General features: G+C 33.7%; 1 protein-coding gene and 1 long non-coding RNA gene across 3 annotated transcripts; both read right to left on the reverse strand.

Moving 5' to 3' along the window:
- Positions 1–211: 211 nt before the first annotated feature.
- On the reverse strand, positions 212–21,016 carry LOC136226233 (pullulanase 1, chloroplastic). Of its 2 annotated transcripts, XR_010687651.1 has the most exons (30): positions 20,636–21,016; positions 20,382–20,526; positions 20,063–20,115; positions 19,789–19,897; positions 17,305–17,441; positions 16,999–17,198; positions 16,691–16,840; positions 16,470–16,530; positions 15,340–15,460; positions 13,314–13,404; positions 13,139–13,232; positions 12,869–12,964; positions 12,587–12,727; positions 12,261–12,311; positions 11,889–11,959; positions 11,686–11,778; positions 10,939–11,029; positions 8,775–8,846; positions 7,342–7,398; positions 6,338–6,406; positions 5,359–5,415; positions 4,808–4,882; positions 3,289–3,377; positions 3,078–3,155; positions 2,737–2,875; positions 1,847–1,956; positions 1,651–1,750; positions 819–945; positions 552–742; positions 212–401 (listed from the first exon to the last, which is right to left on the reverse strand). XR_010687651.1 is itself a non-coding variant. In XM_066014594.1 (29 exons), the coding sequence occupies exons 1-28, from the start codon at positions 20,864–20,866 to the stop codon at positions 826–828; spliced, it is 2,901 nt and encodes a 966-aa protein (XP_065870666.1). In that variant the 5' UTR covers positions 20,867–21,016; the 3' UTR covers positions 491–742; positions 819–825. The 2 variants fall into 2 exon arrangements, 1 of the variants encoding a protein (XP_065870666.1); XM_066014594.1 differs by lacking the exon at positions 212–401 and having other exon boundaries at positions 491–742.
- Positions 14,785–15,308, reverse strand: LOC136227876 (uncharacterized). Its single transcript, XR_010688317.1, has 2 exons — positions 15,120–15,308; positions 14,785–15,016 (listed from the first exon to the last, which is right to left on the reverse strand). It is a non-coding gene; the product is annotated as an uncharacterized lncRNA (long non-coding RNA).
- Positions 21,017–24,146: the final 3,130 nt, after the last annotated feature.

Consider the following 24,146-nt stretch of genomic DNA (forward strand, 5'->3'; position numbering starts at 1 on the left):
GAGTCTGCTCAACTTACCAAGGTGAAATAAATGTCACTAGCCAAAGAATACATTCATCATCTGGTCCTTCTTCAAATAAAAGAGCGAAAGAGGGAAGAGGGGAAGCTTGCACTGGCTATTCCTACCGCTAGCTAGGAAATGAGACCTTGATAATTTCCATTGATATTAACAATTTTCTAGTGCACAAGACACATGGAGCTCGGTAAATTTATTGATTGCGCGAGTTTTGAAGCTAAAACTACATCAAAAGAGGTTGTGTAAGAGTACCTTTCCACTAGTGTTGGATTATTTACTAGAGGTTGAATTTCAATCACTCTCATAATCCTACACCTCTTAGGTGAGCTTTCATCTTGACAGCCCAAACTTGATAAGTTTCACCAATAAAAATTGGAGGGGAAATCCTATAAAATCAATGGAAGCCCTCATATCATTTGTAAATTTTTTTATGGACCACCGTTATAAAAAGAAAGAACAAAAATATGGCAGAGAATTAAAAAAATGTGTTATATTATTTATCATTAGCAAAAAAAGAAAAAAAAAACAGAATCTACCTTATTATCTAACAATACAAGAACTTTGCAGTCTTGAATCTTATGTTCTAATCATCATTCAATTAGAAGTCCGATATTACATTTGGGAATCAACTTCCTTGAAAGTAACTACTCTTTCATAACTGGTACTGGTAACTGTGAAAATTGATGGTTGAATTTTTATTTGAACTGTGAAATAGAAGATAATGAACCTGCATTGCAAGATAGCAGTTTCAATGTTATGAGATTTTATTCAAGTGTAAGAAAGAAATAGCTTTGAAGCTGTACCATTTATTCAAACACAAGCAGACATTCTGTGCTCAACAAACACAGATGTTGTTGTTTGGGGCACAATAAAATTCCCTGATGATGCTTCATATGTTGACTTCTTCACTACTTTATCCGTTGACTTTACCTACAAAGAGAGAGAGAGAGAGGTTACAAACTTCAACTTCAATTCAATTGCTTGTGCATGTGTAAGAATGAATGGTGTTGCTGGTGCAGGTATTGGATACCAAAGAAATATATGGATATGTTAAATTCCTTGAAAGACGGGTGCCAAGAAGATAGGATCCAATAGACACGAAGACGGACTTTCCTGCTTTCCGAATAGAGAGCAATTAAGGAGTCAAAAAACAACTCTGCTAGGCCAGAGAAAAGGAGTTGCCCACTTTCCGAAGTAAACTTGCTCAATTTTCGGATAAAGATGTACTTGACACAATATCATATTATCGTTTTGATATTTTTATTCCAATTTTGGCACATTTCAACCATGTACTTGGTTGGCACAATTTGTCATTTCCACTCCTGCCCTTCATTCTTGGCACATTTACCCCTATACTTCAATATTTTGCAAACTCTGACCCTTGATAGACTGTTCTGTTAGCAGAACGTTTTGTCAATACTCAAAATCTTGTGAAAAAATTGAAGTTGAGAAGCCAAAATGCCAAATTGTACCAAGTTACAAAAACCAAATATCAAACTTTTTCCATCTGGATTGGCGAGTATGTGAGATAAACTGCCACTTTCCCATTAACATCTATGATGACAACCATCAAATGGATATTAGAAAGTACATCTTTAAAAACTTAGATAAGGAGTAATTATTCTAAATGATTACCTGCACAGGATGTAGCTGAAGTCTTCTTCCCCGCAATGCAGGACTGGCAAATGATACCTCATATGGACAAGTGTTAAAGACAACCACAATGTATGAGTAGCTGAAAAAACCACCAAGTTAGAATTGAATTCAAGCTCTATATATAATTGATTTTTACAAGTAAAAATACAGTAAATTTTTTTTTTTTTGCACTCACTTCTGATCGAGTTGGGTTAACCCTGGGAAACCTGCATGACCATCTTCAAGGCTCAATGCTATTACACCAGGGACCCACGAAGGTCCAGTGTTATGGAATCGTACCCTTTCCTGAATGCCATGTCCCAAAGTTAGCGATTTGTTGTCATGTCATATTCAAGTAAAGGAATATATTAAACATGTAAAAATGTTCAAAATGAAAAACCAGAAAGAAGAGAAGATGCAATGCAAATCTCAAAGTTATATTTACAGAATGTGATATTTTGGCAGGTGGAGAACAAAACCAATCAACAAGCATAGCACTGAAAGCAGGGAGCACCAAAAATGAAGAGAAAACAACAAAGTTAATCTTGTCATTATCACACCACAACCTAAAGAAAGATATTCGGTTGGAGGAAGAGACAGCATGCTTTCCAGTCCCAGTAAGAGCCAGAAACAGGTGGATGGCTCAAACATCCAAACCCAAGTATGGTGATAATTAGGAAGGGAAAAATTAAAATAAAACTGATTGGGTCTCAACAAACTGAAATTTTTCTAAGATAATCGAATAATATAAATATTGCAAAGAAGCATATAAACAAATATGTTAAGCTTAAACTATTATCCATTCAGGTAACTGAGCGATACTGATCAACTCATAAGAAATTTTCAAATATAACAACAGAAAGTCCAAAAGAATATAGCAGAAATGAACTTTGCAGTGAACTAGAAAGAAATCCTTACACCAGAAAAGAGGTGGGGTGATCCTGGTTCGAATACCAGGATCCTCTATCCCAAAGTTTCCGCAAAATTGAGAAGACATTAAGGAAGTCATTTCTCAATTTTCCAACACAAGTTTATTACCCAAAAACGACACTTTCAACATGCACAAGAATGATTTTTGGCCCTCACCTGGATAGAATTAGCTGTTGTCAAACGGAAAAGTGGTGAAGAATATCGAATCTGTAAAACATCTAGAAAATTATCAACAGCGGCAAGGATGTGTTGCTTTTGAGGCTTGAAGGATGGATCTGCCAATCTTGGTTTTATTCTGTGGGGATAACAATGAAAAGGGATGGAAGCTCTCTAATCAGCCATTGAGATGTCACATAAAATATTCTAAGGATCAGCCAAAACAAAAAAAATATAATGGAGGTATGTTTGCCTTTGTGTATGTAAAACAGTAATGTCTCAAGGGAAATAATGCACATGAAAAAAATGAACAATGATGTAGGGAAGGTATATATGCTTACAACGGCCAATTATCCTCATTTTTTGCTTTTGGAGGAAGGCCAACGGCCCAGTTGTTAGAATTGTAAGAGAAATCTAGCCTGAAATTATCAATAGATAGGAATCATAACAAGTATGAGAACTGGGAATATTAATAATGAAGTTATGGGTCCTTCAGACAGTAATAATCAATCAAAGCTCATGAACAGGTTAATTATATAGGAACACTTAGACCTGTTGAACCAATCACCAGAGTTGTATGAATCACGATCAAGAGATTTTGAGCGTAACATCTCATCACCAGCGTGGAAAAATGGTATACCCTTAAACCATAGGAAAAAAAATACCCAGTAAAGTTAGATAACCAACAGAGTCAACTATTTTAATTTTTTTTTTAAATAAATGACAAGTTGAATATTGTAAGCGGTAAAGTGATTAGCTGCAAACCTTACATTAGTTTGGTTAACCATTTCAAACAAAAGAGAGCTCAGTTCTTAACTATTATTTTTCTAAGCAAATCAACAAAATTTCAAATACATCAATTCAGCTAGTAAAACAAATGATCTTTATTCAAAATGAAGATATATATATATATATATATATATATATATATAAAATGATCTTTATTCAAAAAGAAGATATATATATATAAATTTATATTTATAAATTAGACCATGGAAATAGAGAGAAATCCATGGGATACCATGTAAGCTGAGAGACTACATAATATAATTTACTTAAGAAGAGTAATACACATACATACAAGACATTCCAAAAATCACTCATTAGATCAAGGAAATATAGTAGCCCTACTAGCCACCTATAGTTGTCTTGTAGCAGCCTATAGTCAACAAGCATGCTATACATTTATTACACTCGCCCCAAGTTGGAGCATAGATATTAATCATGCTCAGCTTGCTGCAAGTTGGGTAACTTGCAGTACATGTCAGTTCCTCCCCGGTAACTACTCACTGTTTCTCCGGAACTGAACAACAAAGGCAGAAACTCAAAATATAGCATCTATGCTCAAACATAGTCTCAAAACAATATCACTCAAAGAAACCAAGGTTCTTTAGGATATAAAATGTAATCTGGGAAACACAACCTAGAAGAACAGATCTCACAGGCAGATAGGGAATGTCGAGACGACAGCTGAACAACAAGCCTCGCCAAAACGGAGCTTCCACGCGTCGGCACGTCGGCAGCCCCACAAAGTTAAAATCCCAAAGAGTGGACCAGCATCACGCACTAAAATAAAATCCAAAATAGTGGAAGTAGCGCCCACAAAATCAAGATAGTGGAAGCAGCAGCAACACAATCCACCGGGATTGTGTTGCTGCTACTTCCACTATTTTGATTTTCAAACAGTTCTCAAAACCAAAGAACAGAACTCCCAATTTTCCGGGAGTTCAATATTGGTGAGTGTAGCTTGCATGTTTTATTGATCGTCCATTATTCCCTTTGCAGAAAAAAATGGGGGAGACAATCACATACGATCCATGATCCAAAAGATATGGGTTTTGACTTAGGTAGGCTAAAGGACACAGTTCAGGTTTGGCTCAAACTAGTCATTGGACTGATAATATAGGAGACAAGAATATAAAAATTGCAAGGTCCGAGGTGTGTATATGCGTCCTAAAAATCCGCGGGAGAAAGAATCTTCTGAACAGTGTTCAAGGACATCATCCAAAAGAAAAGAACCATGTAGAAAATGCTCTAATATGTTCATAATTAATTGAAGAAACACACTCACCTGGGACAGTGCTATTATACTCGTAGCCAAATGATTTAATCTGCATCTCTCATCCACAGAAATTCCCATTGGAGTCTACAAGCAGTGGGCGAGTTAGACTCGAGTTAAACACCTGTCTTACTATACATCACCTTACTACGAGAGCAGAGGTTTCATATGGAATATATTTAAAAGTGATACTTTATAGGAAAGGCTTTTAAAAAGTAATATTTGGTTTGGCACTTCAACATTTAAGGGGCTTTTTTTTTGTCAAATTGGTATTCATGGTTTCCTCCGTCATTAGATTTTTTTGAACCACAAATACCAGTGGATTTTGGAGATAATGGATTTTAATAATAAAATCATTAGATAAGAATTTTGAGTTTTATGAATACTATTCGACATTAAATTAATTTTGAATTAACAATATTTAAAGGATTTAAAAAGTCAAGGTACCACTTAGAAAAGAAAAAAGAACAGCTTTGTCCCTTAACTGTCAAATCGCGAAACCACAAGGCACCTTTTTAAATCTTTCCTGTTTTAGATTACAGTTAAGAATATATGGACCATACCTTCACGCTTACAACGTCAAAAAGGGTCTCATTGTCATGTGCGGAAACATAATTGATCTGGAAAAACAACCAAAAACATTAATCAGTACAAGATACACCATTCTTATCTGTGCGTGTAATCTATGTTTAGGAAGTCATACATTTGATGGTCATACATGGATAACGTTGAGATGTTTGCAATAATGGTGAGCATCAATCACATAACAGAAGAATTCTGAATAAGGCAGCATTGATAGTACACACTATAGCATGATTCAGACTCAAAGCCAAACATTTTGAAAGAAACTGTATATATGACAAATGAGTTGCAAGTGAGGTGGAATAGTGCATTTTAGCGAGGATCTTCAGAATTTTTCATCATGAACCTAGTACACCTTGTTAAGGAATGTACAGATTTGTAGCACAGATATTATAGGAGGAATCTTGTATTTGTAGATATACTCACTGCACTGTTCAATCTAAAAACAACATATTCTCTTCATTCTCTCTTGCATTTTACACACCTAAACAGGAAAACACAAAACACATACCAATCTCCAGGTCTACACTGCTTAATACCTTTGTGTCCAGAACACAAGTCACTTAAATAGCACTGTAATCGGAATAGAAAAAACTTGAGGACTTCTGCTCAAGTAATTTCATGTAATCATCAACTTCAAAGCAACAGAAGGCCCATAGACCAATTTAAATGTAATTATGTGATACAAGGATTTATTGACTTTAAGCAAAGAATTTTAGATAGGTTTTTTTCAATTGACCGTTTATCAACACAGAAACAGCTGCCTTTCCTCTAAAGGACATATATACGACTGAACTCTACCGTAGCTTCCCTATATAAATTCGACCCCTGGCTCGAAAAATCAGCACAGAAGAAATGTGTACTCGTATATGAAACATCAATTTCAACAAAAAAAAAATGGCAGTTATTTCAAATTGACAAGGAACACAACCAAAAAATACCAATTAAGATGCTCCTTACTGTTTCTGCAGGACATAAAGTGTATGCAACAGGTGCTCCACCATAAGTCAAAATTTCTGATCCTTTAACCTAAGAAAAGCGGTATACCAAAATATGGAGTTAATGGATGAATACCAAAAATATCAATTCAACAAACACTTTGTAAGGTAGAAAGATACTACATAATCAATAATATGTCAGAAAGAAGAATATAAACTTCTCTGCTTTTGAATGTACATTTAAGTATATATTATGCATAATGATGCCTGTGCATTATATATATATGTTGAAGACAAAAGATAAAATTTGGTCTGCGGACTTCAATTTTGGTTCAATTGACTCCTGTACTTTAATTTTCACAAGACTTGACCATTAATCGATAGTTCTGTTCTGTTGGCAGTACATCACATGCATTGTTTAAAGGCATTTGGTCAGTGTTGTATCCTCCAATTGTATAACACTGTTTGGATATGGGAATCGTCAATCAAGGGCTAGGATTTTCAGAAGATTTAAAATATAGGGAACAAATATACCAACATTGAAGTAGAGGAGCCTAAATGACAAATTGTGCAAAGTACAAAGGTCAAAGGTCAAATGTGTCAAAACTGAAGTATAGGGGTCAAATTGACAAAGTACAGGGGCTTAATATTTTTTTTTCCCAACAAATAATAAGTGGCTCTTTATATATTACTGAATATTTGAGTCTCATCCCTGAATGAATAATAGATGAAAATATTGATTGCAAGCTACAAGAAAAACCTCTACCAATCCAGAAGTAAAATTAAGCATGGCTTGTTAACACAAATAACATTCCAAAAGCATGATACACAAACAAAATATTGATATCTTCACAAGAATCCTAATCCATGAAACAATAAATACATAAAACTGACACACACACACAGATATATATATATATACCAATTTTGATAGCCTGGATAAGCAAACTAAGCATCATGCTAACATTTATATGAATCCCCATAGTTTTTTTTTTGAAAATTTTGACGTCAACATACAACATATACCTCTTTCCCTTCACTATTGGTTAGCACATAATCCCTTAAATTTGCAGCCATCCCAACCTGGACCAAAATGAAGTAGTTCAATATGCTTAAACAGAACCTATAATTTACAATCAGCTGATTGACGGTAGTGAAATTCAAAGGAGAATGAAGAAAAATAACATATATACCAACATTAATAAGGGCTAAAAATAAATACTAACCTAATCACTGAATATTCATTTTGAGAACATTCATTTTCCGACAGTTTTAATTTATCAATTCAAGCATAAATGTTTGACTAATTATCAATCTTAGTTGATTGACAAAAAAAAGAAGGCTGGAATATTAAAAAAACTTTGAGTACATTTATATTTTAACCATTGCTTTCACACCAATATTACTTGTAATCTTATGCAAATTTAAATTGTAATCTTACATCTCATAGTTCATTTATCTTAATTGCTAAATCAATATCTGAAATGAGAGGTAATCCATAAAAATTGAAAAAATTATGCAATCCAATAGATTCTTCCTGTTTAACTAGGTTCATTTTCTAGGTTTTTGGATGAGAGAAAAAAGTGGTATCAACATGAAAGTTAATACCAATATTTTAAGATTAAGAATTTGCCAAGAACTGAAAAACCAAAGCAAAAGGTTTGGATATTTTAATCATTTGGCCAAAATATTTTTTATGGATACGGAGTATGAACTGTCGCTAAATGATAAATTTAAAATTCAATCTCTCTAAACTGAGAGAGAGAGAGAGAGAGAGAGAGAGAGAGAGAGGGAGGAAATAAAGCTTTAAAAGCAACACTTTACATTATTTGATGCTATATTACCATACAAAAACAAAGTAGATTGATATATGTCCTTACTTTTGCTCGTCTGTCCGAAACCTAAATCAAGAAAAATATAACTTCTTTATAGCATCCGGATGTAGATGACTACATTGGTCATAAGCCAAGTTTGTTCTGAACCATTTTTGATAACCTAGTAGATGACACGAAGTACCTCATTCAAATGGAAATAACTGGGATGGTATCTAGGCAAAGCCAAGGCAGGGATGGGCGTTCAAAGTTCCAGACCAGCATTCATTACATGTCTGAATGAAGGACGACTTATTGGCCAAGCAACACATTGAGATTAGGATACTGAATAACCTCCAATTACTAATGCAGGATTTTTTATAAAAGAAATTTTAACCAATCCCATCTGATGCTAGCATAGACAGGTTTCCAGTGATCAGTAATGAGAAATTTTTGTCATGCCCTATTTTTAACTAATAGTTCTGAATATTGTATATAAACAAAATTGTTCTATTTTTTCCCTATTTCTATTCTGATAATCCATGGAATATCACCAGAAGTACAAAGGCCTTTTAAACTGAATGATGAAATTGATAATCCAAGGAAAGCATTGAGCAATCAAAATTTCAGTGGACTAAGATGATCAACCTGGATGTGATCTTTTGCTGAAGCAAGCATGAGTTCTTCAACATCTTTTCCACCATGGTCATGACCATTTGGCTACAAAAGAAAAGAAATAATCAAGACCATAAGAACTGCAACAACAATAAATATACAATATATAGCAATTTTACATAATGAAGCAGTTTTGGTTTTTTCTGTCAAAGACTAGTCAGTCACAACTATATGAATCTATTTTTAAGAAGTTGATTATGAGTTGAATAATCTAGTGTAAAAGATATAAATAACAGAAAGTCATAACTCAAATAGCCTATTAAGATAGTAACTACTAGTAAGAAAGTATTGACCAAAATTGTACCAGAAACACATGGTGATAGGTCTTAAGCAAACTGTTTTAAGAAGTACTAACAAACTATTTTGCACGGACACGGAACGTTATTTCTAAAACATAACCTTTATAAAATAGCCTACAAACAAAAATAGACATGGACATGCACATGAAACGTAAAAACACTACTGACTAGAAGTGTCCGTGCAGCATAGCTAACAAAAGAAGTTCATAAAAATATGAGAAGTTTGTGTTTTCTTTAATTTTCGCCACAGTTGTACCATTGAAAGGGGAATAATTTATTCTAGAAAATGATGAATTTGGAGTTTTTTTTAAGGTGTTGATATTAAAAAATGGGATAATTCAAACTTGTCTTTATCGGTTTTGGGGAAGTGCAGATTTACCCTAACCTATGAAATGGTAAAATTTTACCCCTAACTTTCCAAGCAATATCAATTTTACCCCTAGGTAACGGGAAATTTGAACGGGCTGGTTTGACAGTTTTTTGACTGCCACATCGAACTGCCAAAATATCTCAAATGTTTACTGTTACTAAGACAGTTATAAACAAACCTGCCAAAATGGATGAAACTGCTTCAATTAATCAACAAATTTGTTTGGAATGTCCGACATGACAGTCAAATAAATGTCAAACAAGCCCCTTTAAGGTAGGGATAAAATTGATCTTGCTTGGAAATTTTTACCATTTTGTACGGTAGGGGTAGATCTGCACTTCCCAAAAAATGATAGGGGCAAATTTGGACCTTTAAAAATCAGCATCAGATATATAATATTGAAAACTAGAAACAAGCTTAGAATTTATAAACATCACACTTCAAGTACAAATTGAACCTTTACTAACAAAATTTCGAAATTCCAAATAACTAAAGATTCACACCTCTGTGCCTGTCTTTCAGTTTTAGCCTATCACTGAACTTTCAAATTTTACCGATTTTAGACATCTCATCCAAAGCAAAAATAGCCTGACCACTAGAATTCTTTCCTTAGTTTTTTGAAAAGTAGTACTTAAAACTTCCACAACTATATCACTTAACTATTTTGTTGATGATTATCAATTGTATCGAAGAGTAACCAGAATACAGAAGACTATAAGGTAAAGGAAAACATTGCAAACGCATAAATGTCAATATGTATCAAAGAGTAACCAGAATACAGAAGACTATAAGGTAAAGGAAAACGTTGCAAAAGCAACAATGTATGCTAGAGGCACCGCCAAAGGATTCCTCCCCCTTCTCTTAACCGAGAGCTAAGAGATCCAAAAGCCAAAACTATATTATTTCCCTCTCTATACCACACCTATATATACTATTAATTGATACTCATAACAAATCCCTGATATAACGGATTCTTGTGTCTTTAACCATGTGTGTGTTCTTATTCCCTCACTGCCCTTCGTCCTCATTATCCATTTTCTATCAGATGCTCATCATGTAAGTAAGAAACTAGAATAGATAATATAATTAGATACTGCTGAAGTTCGCAATATAGTCTTCAAAAGTTCCACAGTAACATAAAGGGAAAACAGATGGTCCAGCCCCTAAACTATTAAATTTGCAGTATTGAGCCTCTCAAATAAATTTTGTTCCATGAAGCCCTTTAACTTTGAATTTAGCTAACATTGAGGACTTGTGAGGGGGTGATGGAGAAAATTGAGGACTTCTATAACATGTTTAAAACTCATCGATGTTAGAGAAATTTCAATCTGAAGGGTTTCATAGAACCAAGATTTAGTTCGAATGAGCACAATAAATAAAATCTTTTAGTAATAAAGGCTAAAAATGCATATCTCTCGGCATCAAATGTGACAATATTTTGCTTGCTGCAGCATAAATTGTCAATTACCTGCAACATTAGACCAGTCACAAATCCTTGCTGAAGAGGATGGCCAAATGGAGATCCACCAAGCATTGCATCCCGAATTCGATCATTAAAACTGAAAATTGATTTCTAAGTAATTCAGGAAGATAATGTGTTTAACAAAATAATTCAATCAATAAACGACTGGAATGAGAAGATGATTCCTTGTTCATACAAAATGAACATATAAAATTACCCATCAATAACTATAATAAACTGTCTTACAAGAAAATGATTTGTCTTCAGGACAAGATTCTTTTAATGAAGAATAAAGAATTTTGTTAAGATAGAAAATAGACCATTGAAGATAGAAATAAATAATATAAACAAATAAATAAATCCTCTCGTTACAGAAAACTGCAAACAAGAAAGTATACCCTTATCTGTACATGGTAACATCAACTCTCATAAAGATAAATGTTTCAATCACAGGCTGGATAATACTCCAAGACCGACTTCACAAAAGCTCAACAAGCATACACCCAAATAGAAACCAATAACACCATTTGTCCTATTAACAAACAGCATGAACTTTTTTGCAGATGCCTCTAATATTTTTCAAAACAAGCATAGATTTCTACGATATAGAAGTCAGTTCCAGAGACACCTACGCTCAAAAGAACCACACAATAATGATAAATGAACACCAGCATTCATAAAATCTTTCTGAAAGTACAAAAACACACACATAGAGGAATACAAAATAATGCACTAAAAACAACCAAAAAATACCTTCCAATTCCTGTCCCACAAATATTAAACTGTGAAGCATTAACCCCACGACCATTTTGAGCAACTTCACCAAAATCCCAACCTTCACCATATCTACGAAGAACAATGTAAACCAAGCTATGAAAATGCACATCAGAAGCAACAATAACAATAATCGATTATAGAAAAGAGATAATAAAATTTAAAATAATTCATGGACTTACAAATAAATGCTTGGACCATCAACGTCCTCTCTTTCTTTTGTTAGGCTGTGGAGTGCACCTTTTGCTTTCACCTATTCACAAGCAATAAATCTTGAATTGCATAGTTCATATGCATTTATTATGACAGTTCCATCCTCAATGCTTCCAAGCATTAAATACAACTGGTATGAAGTTCCATATTATGGCACCAATTCGCCAGTCAAAAGATATATATGATTAATTCCACCAGTTGAATCACATGGCCAGATAATTAAACATGACAAGAACTATAATATTGATATGACTAGCATTTCAATTCTCTAAATGCTTTTATTTAATTATAAGTGTAAGAACTGTATAGAGAATCCCAAAAGATCTAAAGAAATTCGTTACCATTGTACTTTTCATTATATGTCCCATAAGGTCAAAGCGGAATCCATCAACCTGAAAAGAGAAGAGAGAGAGAGAGAAGTAATCAACCAATATTACAGATTATGAATTCATCAGTCTGAATCCAAAGAAAAGAAAGGGACATAAAAGCCTAGAATTTCATAAGCTCTGCATCAAACCAACAATTTACACAAAAGAAAATTATATTTAGAATTTTTTTTTAAGAACTATGATATGGAACAACTGTAAATTCAAGATCGTGAAGTAAGAAAGCCACTGCATCAAAGTACGTACATTATACATAAACAGCAGAGCTCAGCAAATAGTACCTTGTAATTGATAGCCCAGTTTAAAAGATCATCAATGATCAATCGCTGAACCATATAGTGTTCACTAGCAGTGTTATTTACACATGTGCTATTTTCAATAAAACCATCGGTGTTCCTTCGGAGATAGTAACCTGGAACAATCTAGACAAAAAAAAAAAAGTTACAAGTGAGATGAGCCCATAGAATAGTAGTTATTTATATAATTCCTCACAAAAGAAATTTGAAATTGAAAACTCATTAGAATTCAGATAAGCATATATGGATGTGATCTCAACAACAAACCTTATCAAGAACAGAATTTTCATCAAATGGCCCATTTCCATGTAAATGATTGTAGACAACATCCAACACAACTCGAAGACCAATACGGTTAAGTGCCTACCATCAGTAAATCGATAAAAAAGAAGATTATCAAGCACTATTTGAGCTCAGATGGTCGTTTATGGTTCCCAAATTAGACAATTATGGTCCATGGCAAAGATATATAAGAAAACTAAATCCATTCTTCATCACTAGAAAGTGGAGAAATTCCAAAAAGAAGAAAACAAAGACCTGAACCATCTTTCTGAAATCCATTGTACGGGAAGGACCATTTGGAGTACTTGAATAACTTCCTTTAGGTATTCCCCATAGAACAGGATTATACCTTCATAAGGCAAATCACAGTCAAAAGATATTGATGTTAAATTACAATAATATTAATCCCAACCAGCATCCTGGAGCATACCCCCAATTATATCCATCATTATTTTGGATTGACATGATCTGAGCTTGTTGTTCAACTGAATCTGGTGGAAAATTTTCTAGCATCGTGTTGTCTGCAAAAGCACCAATTTCGTACATAAAAGGATGAAAGAATAATGCAATTTACTGAGGCAAGTGATCAAGCATATCCAGTACCAAATATGATACAGCTTTTGCATTATGCAGCAAAAAGAGAAAATTTTGAATATCAGCATCTGAGTATATATATATTATACACATTTCTTTTGAAGTCTTAGTAAGCATATTATAATCTTAATAAAGTTGATTTTAGAACTCATATATTCCCTTTTGGGAGATTAAAGTCACCATTAATCAAATTCTCTCTTGTAATTCACATTCAAGAGCAAATTGCATGGAAAAGAAAATCATAATAGTTATACAACAAACACAACCTTTTTGCCAAACTTCAATAGCAACTATCTTTCTATTCAATTAAAAAAGGGCTAAATAGCCATGTTGAAAGAGCATTGTGATGTTCATGTTTTATTTGCTTATATTTACTTCTATGATGATTAAATCAAGCTCATAATTGGATTCATGCTTAGTTTATTCACCTTTCAATCAAGCTCAAGCCTGTTCACTGGCTTCACAAGCTAACTCATTTTATATAATCTTACTATTATTTGTATTCATATATTAGATAATATTTGTTATTATAATAGTCAATAGTCATAGCCAATAGGTGTAAATTTATTAGCTTTTATTATTTAGCTTTTTACCTCTACTATAGATACCTAGAGCTAATCACTAATAATATAAAGAAGAACATTTTCCAATCCCTCTATTGTTCTTTACATGGTATCAGACCCTAGCATTTGGCATCTGCAATTTTTTTTTCTGTGTTTGAGTTTCTGAGAGGTGTGAAATTTTTTCTGACTTGAGTAGAATTTCTCCATTTCTTTGTGGTTATGGAAAGTTGGCAATCTTTCCACTCTATTTTGTTAATTTGCATACTATTTTCTAGTGGACTATTGTGGTGTTGATTCCAGGTTCTCAATGGCATTTGCTCTTGGGAATATGGCAAAGTTTGTCGTCGCCACAATCGCTCTATATGGGTTGAAACAAAGTCCTCGAGCATGATTAGGGAAGTTTAGCCAAACAATTTTTTGGTTTCTATTCTGTTCGTGAGAATCTAGAAAAGAACATCTTTCTACAACCTATATCAAAGCTAATGGACAACTTGGAAATATCTTCATTAAAACCTTAAATGGGGTTCAGGTAAACTATGTTTGTAACAAGTTGGGCATGGTAAATATCTATGCTCCGTGAATAGATGTAAATAGTCAATAATGATTGTCACTAGTCATAGTCAATAGGTGTAAATTTATTATAGCTTTCCTTGTTTAAGTCTTTACCTCTTGTATAAATACCTTTAGCTAATAAGTAATAATATAAAGAAGAACATTTTCCAATTTCTCTATTGTTCTTTAGAGTTATCAAAGAAGTGCTTATATGCGTATTGCTAAAATTCAGAAACTGTTTACAACCTGAGTTACTTTATCGTACATCTACAACAATAACACCGCGGTCACTAAAGTAGAGGATAGTTGTACAGGTGGTCATTAATATCGTTTTTGAGACAATAAAGTCACTGAAGTAGCACATATGTGTCAATAAAGTCACCATGGCTGAATCCGGCAACTTGCTCCACTCGCACATATGTTTCTGCATTGTATTCCCTAATTAGTAATTACCGTGACTACGAATATAATGAACTTGTTAAAGGGAAAATGGTTTAAAAAAATCAAATATAAAAATAAAAACTCACCTTTCAATTTTATATTCACATGAAAGACACGTGGATGTCCCTTCAAGTTGGTTCACAATGACTTTATTGACACAGATGTCTACTTTAGTGACTTTATTGTCTCAAAAACGACTTTAGTGACCATCGGTAGAAATACCCTCTATTTTAGTGACCATGGGTGCTTTTTACCCGAGTACAGTAATATATAATCGTTAAACTTTGAACCAAGATATATACCTACCAACAGACATCCAGTTCTCCTTCACGTCATCAACACCAGCAAAATGAAAGGTTGGTAGCAGATGGATATGAGTAATTCCAGCATTTGATAATTTCTTTAGGTGACGTACACCAGCAGAATCCTTCAGGTAGAATATTCTTACTAGAGTTAAAGAAAGAATTGTTTTAACAGACATTTCTAATAACAAAAAAATTACTGGAAGTACTCAAAAGACACCACATTCCCTCTTATATCTACTGTATTTGATTTCTTAGGAATCACAGTGCCACAAAAAGCCAATCCAGGAAAAGGTGGATGTGGTAGCTGATTTATGTTTCGCAGAAGTATTATGTACAGAATATACAAGAGCCACTTAATGTACAAGCGACTAAACAGGATTAAAAATTGTGATTGCTGTAATGTGTTAAGTGCATGGGATTCTCAACAGGCAGTTACGTAAATGTGCAGCCTACCCATTATGGTGCAGATATTTAAGGAACTCACCAAATGCATTAAATGAAAGGTTTCTGAAGAAATTAACTGAACTTTAGAAAATGCAGCTGATTTATGAACTTAATGCATAAAATAACAATTTATAGCTCCATGATATGTATGTCAATCAAGTTCAAAACCAGAACAAAACAGAAAGGAGACTGTACATCTAATATGCATCACTAGTAAAAGAGTGTCTTCAAGGATCTTTGTGATAATTGGCTTTGAGTCAAGTTATTCGGTTATAAAACTGCAATCGAGTACATGTTTATGCACATAATGGAGCTTTTAAACCTGTAACAGCCATGATAGAATCTACTAATGGCTGCCATATAGCTGCAAAAGACTTTTGCTTATTATTTAGAAGGAATAAGGGTAACATGCACTTGAAAATCTCTCACAATAGCTTCTAAATTATGGACCAGCCATTATTTTGAATAATGCAATCCACTGTGTTATTATTGTACGTCATTGCATTGCGACCAAAAATGTATCCTTCATTCAGTGTAATCAGAAACACAAAACAAAATGGAGACACAAGCATTTCTGTGATCTCAGATTTTGACAATAATTGTTGAACTTTAGTGAATAAGTAGAAAACCTTAAAAATTCTCCTAAGGACCATTAACTCTAATTGTAAAGTCAGATGAAAGGACTACCTCCAAAGTGAAAGCCAGATATCCACCTCGAAAGTTAGGAGGTACTGTGTGATCGTTGGCACTATATTGACAACAAAGAACATTAGAATCACATAATTACAAGAATGCGGTACAAATAAAAAAGATAATAATAAGCAAATAAAAGGACAGGTCTCTTTAATCAAATCATCTTAAATTATTAAGCTTTTTCTATGATTGGCACAAGAAAAAAAATTCTTTACCTAAAATCTCTTACATGCAACTCATAAATACTTATGTCAGAGGCGGAACTCAAACTGGGTTTTTCATGAGCCAATGTATCCCATCCGTCAGGTTTTAAGGCATCAGAATCGATATTGACCAATAGTGTCATCTTGCCATTGGATGAAAGCCTGTACTAGTGGGAGAAAGAAAAGGAAAGGACCATCAGATACATATCATCTCACGAATATAATTAACATATGATTTACAAATGCTATGCACTGTCTAAGCATGTAAGCAAGTTAACTATTTTTAGAGAATAATTAACAAACTGAGACAACCAGCATACCCTTTGGCATATGGATCATTCGCATAGCATTGTTCAATACGCAAGGTGCTAGGATGGTAGACAGATACTTCATACACATAATAACAACCTTCCCAATCTTTTGGTCCCTTAATGCTCCAAACTCCATTAACCTCCACGAGCTGACCAACTTCATCTGGTTTCTTACTTAAGGGATCCCTATAAATCCAGACTTGAACATCCTACTTTGAAACAAAAAGAAAGAAAATATTATGGCTGATTGTGCAGCAGAAAACAGGTTAACAGAACTGCACAGGAAACTATAATCTGTTCTGAAATTAAACAAACTTGAGCAGTCGGGGCCCAAAGGTAGAGTGACACAGCATCTTTGCAATAATGTGCACCAAGAGGACCATCATATGAGAACAATTCATCCAAAATACCAGGTAACTGCAGACCAGTAGCATTGCTACATTTCCCATCAGCTGTTTAAATGGAACAGAAGAAAAATAAAAAGTTGGCAACAACTAAACAGGAAAATAGACGCGGTAGATTCAAGTAACACAACAAGATGGTAAATATATCCACAAAAAAGGTCTCTCTGACATTAATAAAAACCAGCCTCATACCATCACACAGCTTATGAATGACTTACATTATCAGAAAATGGCAAAGGGAGACAATAAATGGAAAAATGTCAATAAATATCTGTCATATAAGCAATCTACAGGTAAAATTTAAAACCTAGGTGTGATGGGACAAGAAAACCCAAACCCTACAGTAAAATTTGAAACTAAGTATCCGCAAAACAGATCTAACTAACTTTAATAAATAACTCAGCCTCCACTCCATAGTTTATGAATGACTGACAAGATAAGAAAAATGGCAAAGGGAAACAATAAATTGAGAATGTCACTGCATATCTGTCAGTAAATCAATCTACATGTTAAAAACATAGTTATTAAAGGCGCGCCTATGGCGCATGGCGCACCAGGCGCAGGCCTTGGCGCCATGGCAGCCCCATGGCGAGGCGCAATCGCCATGGCGCGCGCCTGGTGCGCCATTTTGCGCCAAATGCAGTTGCCAAAGGCGCACCAAGGCGCGCCTTGGCAGTTAGAGGCAGTTATGGGCAGTTTTTTGGTAGTTACTTTATATATCTGGAATGGAACACATGTTATATTAACAAAAAGTATTAAAAAGGAGAGAGATTATAGGTTTTAAACTAAGTAGAAGACGAAGAGACTCTTTGAAGAGGAAGAGACAGAGTCATTTGAAGAGTAAGAGACAGAGTCATTAAAAGAGGAAGAAGTTTACTAGAAAGAAAACACATTAAACGGATTCAAACAACAGAAACAAAGAAGCCAAAGGGAATTCAACTTTGATGATCAATAGTTTGATGATGCCTTAGATGAGGAGTGTGATAGTGATGATGAGGAGTGATGGATTTGTAGAGTTTTGATTAGGAGTAGAACTTAGGAATTAGTATTCAACTTTAAAGTTTTCTAATATGGGGTTTATTTTGCATTTTAAAATTTATTTATGCTTAAGATATTTTCATGATTTAGTTTTATGTTAGTTTTATATTTTTATAATTTTTATTTTTTTTAAGTGCGCCTTGTCTCACTATGGCGCGCGCCATCGCCATGCGCCATGCGCCATGGCTCCAGGACCCCTTGCGCCTTAGTGCGCCATGCGCCTTTAATAACTATGGTTAAAAATTGAAATGTAGGCTAAAGGGGACAAAAAAAATGTCCAAATCCTAAAGTAAACTTCGAAAGGAATCTCAAACCTTTTACACATGAATCATTGTATATACTCTTAGCACATAGAAACATAATTGTAGCCCAGATTCAGGATTTATGATATAATTCTCAATTTGCAAGTGCATCATTTATTTTTATTTTAAATTATTAGTATCTAACAAGTACATTTACGACCAAGACCCTGAAAAATTATCTGTTACATATCAAGAACAATTCAATATTTTCTTGGCACTTGAAATTGTAAAAGTAAAAGAAAAACACAATCCTGATCTTTGCACTGTGCCTTCTCTCTCAACTCTTTCCTCCTGATAATTAGTGGGTTTAATTTCGCTATCCCTTACATGATATATACAGCCAAACATGGAACATAATAACAACACCTGCATCTATAAATCTAGAAAAACAGAATGTAAAAGGATCCTCATATTTGTATTGTTCTATACGACTTACTGACAGACTCAAACATAGGCATCAGCGTAGGAATGCTGGTTAGACCTGAACCTCTTGATCACATATCTACTCATCTTTTAGGTTAGACCTGCACCCCTTACTCCTATTTCTCCAAACTAATTAGATGCCCCTGATAACTTTAGTTCAAGTTATCACCTCACACTACTTAATAACAAAAACGAAATTTTGATGAATATAATACATGGAGTGCCAGCAATTTGATGGCTCTGGCACAAAGAAATTCAAGCTCAGCAACACTTCGACTGAAAAATTAAACAACTGACCATAAATTTGACAGAAGATTTAGATTTTTTAATCCTAACCCTAAAATGCATGTACAATATCATTCGGTTATTCAGAATAGCAAGTTAATAAAAACGTTCATTTTGAAAGATAAACCAATTATAGCACCACCAAATAGGGTCCAAGGGAGAAAGTTCACAAATATTCCTGTTTGTTAGCATTTATGCAAGCAATGTTAACTCTTGATTCATGAACTCGCACAGGTTCAGTTGCAAGTCCGAGACTTCTTCTATAAAACTGATCACCGCCCCCTGATTATTTATATAATTTGATAAAGGTAACTCAGCATGAATTATTAAAAACAAGAAGTACTTACAGCCAAATGCTACAACTGCTAATTGGCATTTGAGAAGAGATTTGGTATCTAGACCAGGGGGCACTTTGAAAGCTCTGTAATCCCGAATATGAGGAAATTTTGCAATTACCTAGCAAAGAGAAGTTAAAAGAATCAAATAAATTAGAAGGTGCCACTTGAAACTCATTAAGAAGCCCCAACGTGTTAAATACATAACAACATATATAGCCACACACAAACCAAAAATAAATAAAATAAGCATTCAATATTTATACAAAGAACTTCTTTATCTTACATTTTCTGGGAGTCCTCCATCATATTTCTCAAGGTTAGTTTTCACATCATGTCCTGTTAGCAAGGAGATTTCATCAACCACTCTCAATAAATGCTTACCAGAATATTTAACGAGAATAATAATCAAAGCTATAGCATAAGATGGAAGTGTAGTTAAGTGAAGGAAAGCATTGCAAATAGCAAATTCCAAATTGGTATTTCTTTTATTAACTCTCACATATGTCGACACATAAAAGGATATTTTATCTCCAATTATATATGTTATAATATAATTTCCTCGGGAAAAAAGTAAATAAAAAGATAGGCAGAAGAGTGAAAACCTTGAACACCAGCATCAGTAACAGATAAAGAAGCAGTCTGACTAGCATATAAAAAGCAAGAACCATCGATCCCAACATCTACATTCCACGCAATTACAGATTTTGAAACCCAAAATGCCGTCGAACACAACAAGCTATCCTGGAACTGAAAATCACCATTTGTAAAGTAAATCAAACAAGTTCAAATTGATACAGCAGGACATAATTTCGTCCATAAAAAACACAAAAGAAGAGAAGAATTATCACTGATCAACCTGATGAGAAGTGGAAATGGAGATTTGTTGAAGAGGCATAGAGGAGGAGCAACAGCGTAGTGTGCATCTAGATGAGGAGGAAAGAGAAGTAAACAAATGGAGGTGGCGGTGGTTTTGCCATGGAATGAAACGACGGCGTAAGAGAGATAGAGAAGGAAGGGCGGAAGAGGTCGGGTTTGATGATGATGAGGGAAGCAAAAGCGAGGAAGGAAAGGAGCTTAACATAGACATCGTCTCTCTCTGCTCTTCATTTGAACAAACAGAGATGAACTGAACTTCTCATATTTATAGTTATCATTTCTCAGATTTTCCAGTCTACAATTTATTTATATGTTTCCATATATATACATTAGTGGTGTTCATATGCACGGTTCTTATCATGCTTTCAGATTTAAATCCGATGGATTTGTTCATCATGTGCAAATCATTAATATATACGATATAATAAAGCACGAGTAAGGTTAATTTGTTTTTTTATAAATAAGCCTTACTTGATGTTTTTTACAAATCATTAATATACTTCATTTGTATTCGCTATTGGATTAATTTTATACTTCATTATTTAATGATGAAAACACACCAAGTAATGGTAACAAAGTACCCATAGCGGACACTGATTTGAAAATCTTTAGAATTATATTTAATAAAAATTAAATGAATAATTCGATTCCGTTCTAAATCTTTAGTGATAGTATGAATTTTGATATTATGAATTTGAAAATTTCTGAATTTATATTTAGCGAAAGTTAATAATACAATTTGGTTCGGTTTTAAAGAGAAAGTTAACAATTCTGTTAAATTCTAAATTTTTTATTTATATTCGATTTGGTTCAAAAATCTCCAATATCCTCAATTTTAATTTAAACAACCATAAATACAGATATAGCGGGATTCAATTTCATAAAACACCATCATTTTATCACCAATTTATTTATTGTCTAAAAAAATCATTGATTTATTAAAATAAAATAAAACAGTGTGGTTTCATTCCACTCTGATTGCACTTTATTAAACTCAAAAAAATAAAATAATGTAGAAATTATGGTACAAGTGGACTTAACTTTCATGTACAAATTTACTTATGAGAGCATCTCTAATGGTTGGATACTCCAACCATGGACACCTCACCAAAATACACTATTACAAAACACTCTTCATATTAAAACACCATTCTTCAAATCTCACTCTAATGGTTGGATACTTTTTTTTTTAATCAAACTTTTCCATTAATAATATTTATTAATGTTAAATTATGTAATAATATTAAATCTTATTGAATAATAATTATTAATTAAAAATAATTTTACTATTTATTATTTTCATAAATATTATTAATTTTATTAATGAGTTAAATCTGATTTTTATAATAAATCTCAGCAATCCATTTTTTTTTTGTTGAATAAATTTATAATTAAAAGTAACAAATAATAAAAATATAATTCATGAATCACAGTTTAAAGATAGTAAAATTGTTACTAAAAACTGAAAATTATTGCAATTTGTTTTGGTTTTTATGTTATTTCAGAGCTTTTAAAGTAAAAAAAGAAAAACAACTCCCTACTTGATGCTTGGGATGACACTCACCTCTCTCCATGTGACATCTTGTATGTGTCTTGTTCCACTTGCCTAAGGTGCATTGCCACCTCTCCTTATGAGATCAATATCCAAATCCGGATACTCACCAAAACTGGATACAATGATTTTGTTGTAGTTTAATGGTTGGATACCTACTTTGTATTTTTTTTATTTGCTAGATGGTCCTTTTTAAGTACCACTAAAGTTGCTCTGAGGTTTAAAATTGGATTAAATTAGAATGATTCTATCACATATTTGAGAAGCTATATAAATTTCTAATTAGACAATGTGAAATTGTTAGAACCGGAGTTGAGAAATACAGAAAATCATCGAACAGAATTCGTTTTTTTTCTTTTCTTTAATACGTTTACGGAATTGCCAGAAAAGTGCAAGCAGATCAAAAGTCTGGTCGCCTCCAGGATAAAACAGCTCACTCATAAATACGAATTCGTATTGCACAGTACGAACTCGTTTCTATCTACGCTCTTTTACTGCTCAACTTCGAAAATATACAAAGGAAGTACTGTATTCAGTGTTTTAAAATGACAGTCACAACAGGTATTTATACAGGAAAAAAAGAGTTGCTGTGCTCTGATTTAGTGGAGAAGAAAGAGAAAGAGAAATCAGGAATAGTGGGTGATGCTCGTAAAATATATAGCAGTTAATAGGACAAGTTTATCCTATCGCAACAAGTAATATTGTGTTAAGCACGAGATCGAACCACAAAGACTATTTGTTATATTAGCAAATCTACCTAGGCTGATCTAATTATTTAGAGGGTTGAATAAAGGTTTGAGTTTTTGAATAGCTAACTAAATGAATTGAAAGCAATAACATAACAAAATAAAGTGAACAATTAATAGGGTAGAAGGTGGATTAACGGATGGCACAACCTAGGATGAGGAATCCTTTGATTAAATCCTATATATGGTTTAAGGAGTTCAGATTTATGTTTTACCAGTGATTGACGGTAATTGCCCTAATAAAAAAGACAAATGTGATCAAGATTTATCTAACCTATTCACATGCATTCAGCTAACGGCTTGATTAGGCATATAACTTAGGGCATGCAAAGCATTAGGTTCTTTGGCAACTAAGGCTAAAGCCGTAGCCCAGCCACGAAGCCGCACTCCTAGTGGTCTCTAGCGAGGTCAGGTTTACACAGGTTCACCATAGATAATTCCATGGCCAGGTTCTTATCTATCTATAATCCTATCTTTGTCATGTTTATAGGCATTAGGCACAACCATATTTACAAAGGAGGCTAGTTGATCGTCATCGAGTCTCATTCTAGCAATAATCATATTCCTCACAATTTCAAGGCATTAAGCATGCATAAACTGATCAATCAAAGGCCCTAGATCCCTAATCATACATATTCATACAATCAATTTCATCCACATCCCAGATTGGATGGGGATCAGTTCATAGACAAACTAATCATAGCAATAGGACAATAGGAATAATGTAAAAAGCTTCAATTAAATATAAAGGTAAAAGATAAAAGGGAAAGAGAGAAATCTAGAACCCGTTTGTCTGATCCGATTACAAAAATAGAAGATGAAGTGTTTCTCCCATCAATTGTTCTTCATAAAAGAAATAAAAACTGAAATAAATCTAACCTAGAAAGCTGAAAATCTAATCTAAAAAAACTAAAATTAATTATCTACATTGTGAAAGGAGGCAGAATGAATTCCCCCCTTAAAGATTAGGATTAGCTCCCTATTTATAGAGTTAGGGAGAAAACCCTAATGCATCAAGGGTGAAAAAGACATTTACATAATGTTTTAATGGGCTTCAGGGCCCAAATCCGCGATTTCAGCAAGGGGGAAGGCGCTGGTGCACCTTTCCCCGCCTCGTCTCGTCGAGACAAGGAGTGTCTCGATGAGACGAGGGCCTGTCTCGACGAGACAGGTCCTAATTGGGGCGATTTTGC

This window comes from Euphorbia lathyris, chromosome 4 (assembly GCF_963576675.1).
Source record: "Euphorbia lathyris chromosome 4, ddEupLath1.1, whole genome shotgun sequence".
Taxonomy (NCBI): Eukaryota; Viridiplantae; Streptophyta; class Magnoliopsida; order Malpighiales; family Euphorbiaceae; genus Euphorbia; species Euphorbia lathyris.

Coding starts and splice junctions, on each gene's coding strand:
- LOC136226233 (XM_066014594.1), bottom strand. CDS start 20,866: ATGTCTATGTTAAGCTCCTTTCCTTCCTCGCTTTTGCTTCCCTCATCA. Junction 2,876..3,077: donor AATGAGGATAATTGGCCGTT/GTAAGCATATAT, acceptor TTATCCCCACAG/AATAAAACCAAGATTGGCAG. Junction 1,957..2,736: donor CAACAGCTAATTCTATCCAG/GTGAGGGCCAAA, acceptor CATGGCATTCAG/GAAAGGGTACGATTCCATAA.